Below are 9,721 nucleotides of genomic sequence, written 5' to 3'. Positions count from 1 at the left end.
AAGGCACTGGCGGGTCTGCCCCGCCCCTAAGGTCGCAGAGGTTAGAAGTCGCAAAACGGGACCGGAGGGGGGAGCGAGGCCAATCGGAGGAAATTCTTTCCTTCGATTTCCCTTCAGATGCCCAGCGTTGGGCTCAGAGCTGTTTGAGAACTCGGGGAAAGGAAGCAGAGACTCGGGACCCTTCAGGAGGAGAGAGGAAACTGGAGGGTTAAGTGTGCCTTGTGCAGGAGCGGGGGATATTTTCTTCGAGTCAGTGTATCTTTAGCCGAGTGGGAAACTAAAACAGGGCTTGACTTTCATAGAGCTACACAGCGAAGAAATGAAAATGTTGAACGTTAGAGAAAAAAGGGAATCACAACGCCTAAATTACTAGATCTCTTTCTCAAACGTGAGAGATTTGAGGAAGCAACGCCGTGGTTCGGTTTTCTAAAGCTTGAATTTGGTTTTGGTCCCAGGACACGACCCTGCTGTCTGCCAATTCTGCGCATGCGCAACCTGGCCCCCAGAACTTCTCCCACCTTTTCTGCTTTGGGTTAAGATCTGTGGGGTACTGTGTGTGGAGTATCTGGTCTTTCTATTTTGTTTTACCGTGGACCTCAATTCTGTATGAGGCATATTTATTCGACAGATTTAACCATTTGAGGGTCAGTCTACTAGATTGAAAGAAGGAATACAATAGAAACCAAGTGCTTAAACTTTCCTTATCATTATGTTACGTTGCATCACATGCATTTACCAATATTTAACCATTTTAACCTACAGACAATGTACAGAGAAGCAGTCTGTCCATTCCTTAATCTACTCTTGACCTAAACAATCTTTAAAATGTCTTAGCGTTTTCCCATCTCAGCTTCCCTCAGCTTTGGCCTGAAGCTATCCTTAAAGGTACCTGAGCTCTTGCTCTGCAGGGCTAGCTACATAGGTCCAATCCTTCCATTCGATTAGGACACTCCTCAATGGGCGACAACATGCAAAGTTACCATATGTATGAACCAGAACTTTCCTTTTTGGCGAGAGGGGAGGATGCTACGTGAAGGTCCTAAGACTATAGAAATATCTTCACTTGAAAAAGGTAACCCTCTATCATTCCTAGCTCAGATGATAAAATTCCAATCAGAAGAAATAAGAACATGACATGTGTAATCTTACTGTGCCCAGCAAAATGACCTAGGGCCAAGGGTAAATCACATCTGTGGGCATAGCAAGCTGTATATCATGTAGAAATGGTTTTGCTTGGGCCGGCCCGGTGGCGCCCTGCTACAGTGCGCCGCTTGGGAGCGCGGCGGCACTCCTGCCGAGGGTTCGGATCCCACATACAGACCGGTTCCCGCTCACTGGCTGAGCGAGGTGCAGGAGCAACACCGAGGGTTGCGATCCCATTGCCGGTCCCGGTCTGGTACGGGCGCAACACTAAGGGTTGCGATCCATTGCCGGTCACGAAAAAAGACAAAAATGAAAGAAAAAAAAAAAAAGAAAGAAAGAAATGGTTTTGCTTTGTATACAAGAGAGAGCAAACATATAAAAAGTGTTATTGTAAAGCTGGGCAGGTAGGAAGGGAGAATAAGGGTTTACTAGAATCCCAGGGAAAGAGTAGGTTGGAATTAAAGGTTAGGAAGAGAACAGGGTAACAGCTATTGTTCTGGGCTGGATTGTCAATGAGGAGCATAAATACGATGTGCCATTGCATTTTGTAGATGCGTGTGGCTGTGTTTAGTGTGTATATATGTGGGTGAGTCTGAAAGAGGGAAAACAGGCTCCTATTAGGCTATGACAAACACAAATATTTGACAGATCAGAATTGAGATGCCTTTCTCAGAATGTATGCCTTCCCACTTTCCCCATCATTCTCTGAAGTGATGTCTTGCAAGAACTTGCAGACAGCTCATCCCCCAAATGACTAATATTTAGATAGCTGTGATCCTGAGATGACCAAGCAAACATTCCAGAACATAGTAGTTTGTAATATCATTAAATACGAATATAGTTTAGTCTTTTTCTTTGCAAAGATGTTTTCTAAAATATCTAATACCAATCGGGGATTGGCAAAGAATGTTCTTCAGGCTTAAAACAACACAACCATATTTCTCAGCCATCCACCAGAATGCAGTAGAAGCTCCAGGCAGCAAGTCTTTGGCAGGAGGCAGACTTGGTAATGTCACAGTCTCTGTGCCCAGGGGCTGTGGATATCATTGTCTGGCCTAAGTAGCCCACTAAGCTGAGAGATGTCCAATTCCCCCTAATACAGTGTCCAGGGGAGAAGCACCATGATATCACTGCATGTGAATTCTTATCCAGTTGGTTAATTAGATGTGTTCAGTTGTAACCACCAGGATCAGTGTTGCCCAAATTTGCTTGGTGATGAAAACCACTCAGAATCGGGGTCAGCCACATGGTCTCGTGACCAGTGCACTTGCACAAAACTGAGCACTGAGAACTCAGGGTCTCGCATCTGGGGTTCAATGCTTTGCATTTGTGTTCTGTAACTGAAGCCCAATCAGACAACAGAGCATGTGCTGGGGACTTGAGACCTCAAATCACTGCAGTCCCACTTCTCGCCCAACTCACTGGGGTGGTTTCTCAACCTCCCACTCCCCTACTCCTAGTGCCTTAGCCACCCCTGCCTCTCTCTCCCCCCATACCTGTCCAATGACCATTGCCACCCCCTAACCAATGGTACCCAGGCATACTTCCCCTCCTTGTTCCCTCCCACATTGTTGCCCTCCTTCCCCCACAGGGGACTGGGCACAGGTGCAGGGAGGATTGAGAGCTGGTGTACATGCCCTGTGCTATCTTGGGAGGGGGCATGGCCACATGGCATCTCCAGACCAGGAATGTGTGCCACAGCACATTTGGAGGATGAATGGTGACAGCAAGCCTCCTGCCCACGTCTATTCCAGGTGTCGAGCACATCCTGGCACAGAGGTTGCAATCCCTTAGAATCACCTCTGTGCCTGAATTGCTGCAGTAGGCCAGTAGCAAGGGAAGATTGACTTACCCTCCCCTGCAAAACAGCAAATTAACAAAAATAAAGTGACAGTTTGCAAGAGAGACTGCAGAAAAAATAAAAAAGTCTTGTATTCCAGTATCCTCAATAGCACATTTTTTCCTGGCTTTTGAACAAGGGGCCCCACATTTTCATTTCTCACTGAGCCCCACAAAGTATTATTGAGCTATTCCTGCCTGGGGTGAGCACATTTAAAACATAAAGATTACTAAGTCTTGGAAATTCTAATTTGGTAGGTATATAACACCTCTCAAACTTAATTATGCATAATAATAATATTCTGGAGAGCTTCATTTTTTCCCAGTCCCCCCCACCAAATATTCTGATTAATTAAGTCTGAATAAGCCCCTAAGTCTGTATCTTATAAGCACCCCAGATGATTTTACTGCAATTGGTCCACACTTGGAGAGAGACTGGGTGCTTAGAAGCACAAATTCTGGAGTCGGGCAGACCGGGGTTTGCATCCTAGCTTTACCACTAACTAACCTCAGGGGAGCGAATGCATATCTCTAAACCTTAGTTGGCTCATCTATAAATGGATATATTAATATCACTCCATAAGGATATTATGCTGTGAGTATTAAATGTATGTAAAACACTTACCACAATGACTGGCCCAAAGTCAACACTCAATAAATGTTCAAAAAATATTAGGGAGATTCTTAAGTCTGGGTGGTAGGCACCCTGGTGTTTATTATATTATTAAGTTGTTTTTTCTATATTGTTACAACTTTTCAAAATAAAAAGCAACAGCTAGAAAGAGAGGGAAGGCTAGAGTATGGAAAAGGAGGTCAGAGGCCAATAATGTGAGCCCCCATATGTTCCAGGCCAGAGGCTAGTACTTCAGTGTCTAGGACATTCTAGGTGTTCAGTAAGATAAAAAAAAAAAAACCTTCAAAAGAACATGCCCCGAGGACTATCTCTGACCCACTCTGAAAAGGACTGACCACTCCCTCTCTCTTGTTTATAAATGGGTTTATGCCTAGGGCTACCTGTGCTTTAGTAAAAGGCCATCAGTTCGGGAGGAGTTAGTTGGCTCCCATGAAGAGTATACTGAATGTTGAGTGTGCCCTCTAGTGTTCACACTTCTCAGCTTTCTTCTTTGTTTATTTACACTGGAACTGAAATTCTCCAAGTTGATCAAGACATTGAGGTGGTGACAATATTCATTGTCCATAGTGATTATGCAATGAATGTACAGATGAAAGAATGGATTGGCCTCTTCTCTAATAATGCCCAGGCTCAACGCAGCACCCAAATGCCTCTGTCCACTTTGCTCAAAACTCAAGCAGAGCTAAGGAGACCTTTTAGGACAAAGGCAGCTTACATAGGCAGCCAGGGGGAGTCAAATATGGTTAACAGAGAGTGCAAGGAGCACGTAAGGCCCTTACGGAGGCCTTAGGTCTCCTTTCTTAATATTCCAGTTTGGAAAGGGCTTGAAAAGACCTCCTAGAAAAAAATCAGTATTTTTTCTCATTCGAGTGACCTGCAGCAAAGAAATTTCTTTATGCAGAGACAGAAGACTCAATAATAACTCTTCATCTTGAGGATTCAGGTTAGTGTGCTTCCTAATGTACCTTTCGCATCCCCATGCAGTTATTTGTGCCATCAGAGAATCCTACTCCCCTGGGAAAGAACCCAAGGGCCCAAATCACCAAAAGAAGCCATTCCTTAGATTGGCTTCAGCTAGAGCTCCCCCAGTCTCTCTCTCATTGTGCCTTCTCTTCAAGACAGATATAGAAATGGATTTTTTGATTGTGCTCCAGAAACACTAATTCATGTGCAAAGCTGACACTTTTCAGAAACACTCCATTTCTGCCAGCACCTAGAAGCCAACTTTTTGCCCACTCCTGTAAACAGTGCACATATTTATTTTGTTCTGGATCAAATATATTATGCAGTAAGATTCTTAATTTTGTTTCCACAGGTCCTTTTGAGTAGTGAAACTGAGGCATTCTGTGGAGGTTCCATCATTAATGAAAAATGGGTCGTAACTGCTGCCCACTGTATCAAACCTGGCGTTAAAATTATAGTTACTGCAGGTAAATAAAGAAAAAGGATAATAATCTGCAGCATCACGGTATCTTCTATATGATTGGTACATCATATTTTACTAAGGTCTAATAGAAGAGTTACCAAGTAAGTTGGGCTAGTGGTAGAGGGGCCATAATTTCAAAACCTAGCATGCTCCATCCTCCAAGCTCCCATAGTTCTTTTGGTGTACCCATATTAGCATTCATCTCATTGGGGTACAATTATTTATTGATGTGTCCTTTTCCGCACCAGACTGAGCCATCCCAAAAGCCCATGTCATATCACTGATCTTGTATCTATCATGCCTGGTACAACCTGTAGTGTGTCCTCAGCCAACATCTGAATTAATAACCAAGAATTCGTGCTCAGGAAAGGGGTCAGAATACTTGAAACTGGAAAAGTCTAGGATAATTCATGACAAATAGATTCATTATCACCAACGTAAGACTTGTAACATCATGGGTAATTGGATTATCTCTGTGATGATCCTGAATGGTGTTTTGGTCTGAAAAAACATGCATTGGCACAGCATTACATTACATTTTACCAAAATTATCACAATATGAGATTGAGATCTTTGACTCTTAGCTTCCAGTTACATCAGTGATGCTGGGTAAACACTAGGAAAATCTGTTTCTTTATGTGAAAGACTTTTTGTGACTGAAAATGAGATTTATTTTCAATAGGTAAACATAACATTGAAAAGACAGAACCTACAGAGCAAAAGCGAAATGTGATTCAAGTTATTCCTCACCACAGCTACAACGCAACTATTAACAAGTACAACCATGACATTGCCCTTCTGGAACTGGATAAACCCTTAAGGCTGAATGGCTATGTGACACCTATTTGTGTTGCCAACAAGAAATACACAAACATCTTCCTCAAATTTGGATCTGGCTATGTGAGTGGCTGGGGAAGAGTCTTCAGCAAAGGGAGATCAGCTTCAACTCTTCAGTACCTTAAAGTTCCACTTGTTGACCGAGCCACATGCCTTCGGTCTACAAAGGTCACCATCTATAGTAACATGTTCTGTGCTGGCTTCCATGAGGGTGGTAAAGATTCATGTCAAGGTGATAGTGGGGGACCCCATGTTACTGAAGTGGAAGGGACCAGTTTCCTAACTGGAATTATTAGCTGGGGTGAAGAGTGTGCAATGAAAGGCAAATATGGAATATATACCAAGGTCTCCTTGTATATCAACTGGATTAAGGAAAAAACAAAGCTGACTTAAAGAAAAATATATTTCCAATGTTGATTCTTTGGGATTGAATATGGACAGGATCCCTTACTAACTAATCACTTTCCTATATCTTGTTAGATTTGAATATACACATTCTACGCATACTGCTTCTTCTCTTTACAGGGGAAAATTTCATCCAGAATTTGTATTTTACTAAAATAAGTAGATGAGAAAATGTAATCACTAGAAAAATAGAATGTGGTAGGAAATCACGACCATTGCTACGGGTTCAGCCCTTGACACAATTGTGTAATTCTCCACCCTGCCCATCAGGAACTCTGGTTCCCCACTGTGGCAACTCACCTGATTTTCCCTCCTTAGCAGCTTTCCATGTTCCAGATCTTTCTTGCCTCTCCCACCAATACATTAATATTTATCAGGTCTGTATACAGTGTCTTTGGTCTAGTCCATCACAAGGTCAGCATCACACTCATAAAGAAAGAACGCAGGAGCAGCCAACAGGTTAAAACTTATCACAAGCACTACTACTTCTCCTCTAACCTTATTCTTGAATCCATCATCTTGTCTAACTCCCAATACCCAAATTAGTTTTTCTCTTTCTCACTCCCTCTCTCCCTTTTTCCCTCCACAGTCATTAAAGTAGGGAAAAGGAGCATCATACAGTTTTACTGCTGGACACAGTGATACATGTCTACAAACCTAGATTTGCTTAGTTTGGTCTCAGACTTGGTTTTCAGAACATAGGAATGAAGTAAGGTGCCTGATGAATTTGAGGAAAAAGTTACTTTCAGAGAGTTAAGTTATTAACAAGCCATCCTGAATAGATTCCTAAGGGCTTGTTGTGTGGTTATGGAGGTCTGACTAGGGATGACTCCATGAAGGCAAGACAGGCATGTCATTGTTAACTAGGAAAGCTAACATCGACCCGGGTAGATTGCCCTCCGTCTGAAAAAATAATGCTAACAGAAAGAAAGGAATAGTCAGTTTACAACCAGAACTAGCCAAGTCTTCAAGGGAGAATACAACAGTGTGTCTCCAGCATCTCAACGCCAAGCAAGAAGTTGCCTAGACCAGAGAACATGAGCATCTTCCTTGACTGGTAGATCCCTGCAGTGCAGAAGGGTGCAGCAAGCTCAAAAGCTTGAGTCATTCCAATCAGCCCACTAACTCCCCCTTTTCTGGTTTCATGCTCACTTTTTGATTATAATTAATTCTTCTATATTGAATTTTCTAGAGGGCTGCCAACCAACCAACATATGTTTCCCTTTGAGAATTAATAAACTGTTGTTCTGGTTCATAACTTGGTTTTTTGTGAATTTGGTTGATGTGAATCAGTCACCCTGTATTTGATGATGTGTGGGACTACTCATGAAATCATGTTTTTGACCACTTGGACCCCACCAAGCCGCTGCTTCCTCCTGCACCCACCCCACCCCCAGCCAGGCCTCACTCTTGCTGATTTTTTCCCTTTGGTCTTTTTTTTTAATTGACACTTTGTAAATTGTACATGCATATGGAGTATAATCTGATGTTTTGACACATATATATGTTGTTAAATGATTGGGTCAAGGTGGTTAGTGTATCTACTGCCTCACACATTTATCATGTCTTTGTAGCAAAAACATGAAAAAGCCTCTCTTTTAGCTATTAGGTAATATACAAAACTTAGCTATTAACCACAGTCGCCCTGTTGTTCTTGCTGATTTCTTTAGAGTTCTTCTAGTTAATGCCTTTTTACTTTAGTCTTTCAAATATATGTATCAATAAATGCATTTTTAAATTTCTTAAAGTGTTTCTGGTTAAATCATTCCCAGAGAGGCATCCCAAACACTACATTCAGCAAAACACTCAGAAGAATACGTCCAAATGCAATACAATGCAGCAGAGATTTGATGCTGTGTTATGACCCACCTTTCATATGAGGCAGTGTGTACTATGTCCCAGGGAGGACAGTTGTCTGAATCCACCTGGGACAGAATTGGATTTAACTAGCTGTGAGTATTGCCTTGGATAAGTCACTCCCCATTCAGGGATTTGATTTCTCCATTTGTATAATGAGAAATTTTGACAGGATGCTAAAGGCCTTGTGACATTGATAGTCTGTGATTTCATGGGTTTTTCTCATTCCTTTATTCAACAAATATTCAAGGAATGATAACTGAGTGCCAAACACCAATAATGTTCATTAAATTTGAATTTGCATTTACATATTTTGGAAGTTAAATAAAATAACATATGTAAATTGCTTTGTCAGTGCCTACTACACTACTACACAGTGATTGCTCAATAAATGTTAGCTAAATCTGAATCCATGTTTATCCCCGAGTAGCAATTAGTCTTGTATTGACTATCATGAAAGGAGACCATACTTAAACACAAACAAGGTCTTGGATTTAGGTTTCATGAACAAATAAATCAGTTCTACTATTTTTGGCTAAAGGAAGGAAAGAGAAAGGAGACACTATAATCGCCTGCCTTGGGTTTAAGGAGGATGCTAATTCATGCATGAAACATGTTACTTCAAATTTGAATGACTGAAGGTCTATGGCCCCAGCACTGTGCAATTGGTAAAACTGAGACACTGGCTTGGTTACCATGGAGACCACCCTTTCAAAGGCAGCAGTGCTGAACTTGCCTCATGTCTCTTGTGATTGGTCTTCCCTGTGGCAGAGGGGGCAGCTCCTGGGCCCGTAAATCTCTGAGCCACAGTTATCCTTCTTCCCATGAGCTCGAAAACGACTGAGTTCGTCATGAGCCACCTGTGGCATGCTGCCACCACTAAACCTGTGGGGCCTTCAAGCCCACCTAATAGCCAGTGGCTTCAGAGCCAGGCCCTGGCTGAATTCTGCCTAAGGCATTTGCAGTTGCCATATAAGAATCATTAGTGCTTTCAAAGTCATGGTAGCTACTTAACCTAAATGGGCTGAAACATGCTGCTGTAATATTGGAAGCGACAGATGAAAATAGAACTCTTGCTGAGTGAAGGAAAGTGTGTTAATATAGTGCAGCATTTTAACTTGCTGTTTAAATATGATTATTTCTGGTTCTCTTGACTATTAGCTGCTTTATGGTGACAGGAACAAAGTACTGTCCAATTTTCTCTGCCAAGGGGGAAAAAAGGGGTTTCCTCTACTCCTGTCCTTAATCATCACAGATCAGTTTACAAAACTGCTTAATTATAACTTCTAAACAACTTCTGGATGCTTACAGTCCAATCTAAGAATGTCAGAGTTACAAGGACCCTTAAACATCATGCAATTTACTCATCCCATTTAACTGATGAGGAGATGGAGGCCAAGATAAGGCCAGGCCCACCATGGCAGAGCCAGGACTAGAACTCAGGTATCCCACCCTGCACTATGGAAGCCTAGTGCCTTCAACTGAAGTACACTAACTCCACTGTCTGTATTTTTAGGACAGCTGGGGCATTCTGCACTGGTGACAATCCTTTCAGCAAACCTGGGATTGAAAACTGCCTA

At 42.3% G+C, this 9,721-nt stretch overlaps 1 protein-coding gene across 1 annotated transcript in view; it reads left to right on the top strand.

Moving 5' to 3' along the window:
- F9 (coagulation factor IX) overlaps positions 1-6,922 on the top strand; it is a gene marked incomplete at its 5' end in the record, with an annotated part of 27,081 nt that extends 20,159 nt beyond the window's left edge. The window contains 2 exons of the mRNA XM_008584386.1: positions 4,932-5,046; positions 5,725-6,922. Of these exons, the coding sequence (XP_008582608.1) occupies positions 4,932-5,046; positions 5,725-6,272 (663 nt within the window). The remainder of the gene's footprint in view (positions 1-4,931; positions 5,047-5,724) is intronic.
- Between the last annotated feature and the right edge of the window lie 2,799 nt (positions 6,923-9,721).

Source organism: Galeopterus variegatus, unplaced genomic scaffold (genome assembly GCF_000696425.1).
Source record: "Galeopterus variegatus unplaced genomic scaffold, G_variegatus-3.0.2 Scaffold3252, whole genome shotgun sequence".
NCBI classification, from domain to species: domain Eukaryota; kingdom Metazoa; phylum Chordata; class Mammalia; order Dermoptera; family Cynocephalidae; genus Galeopterus; species Galeopterus variegatus.
This window is presented reverse-complemented; position numbering and strand designations above follow the sequence as displayed.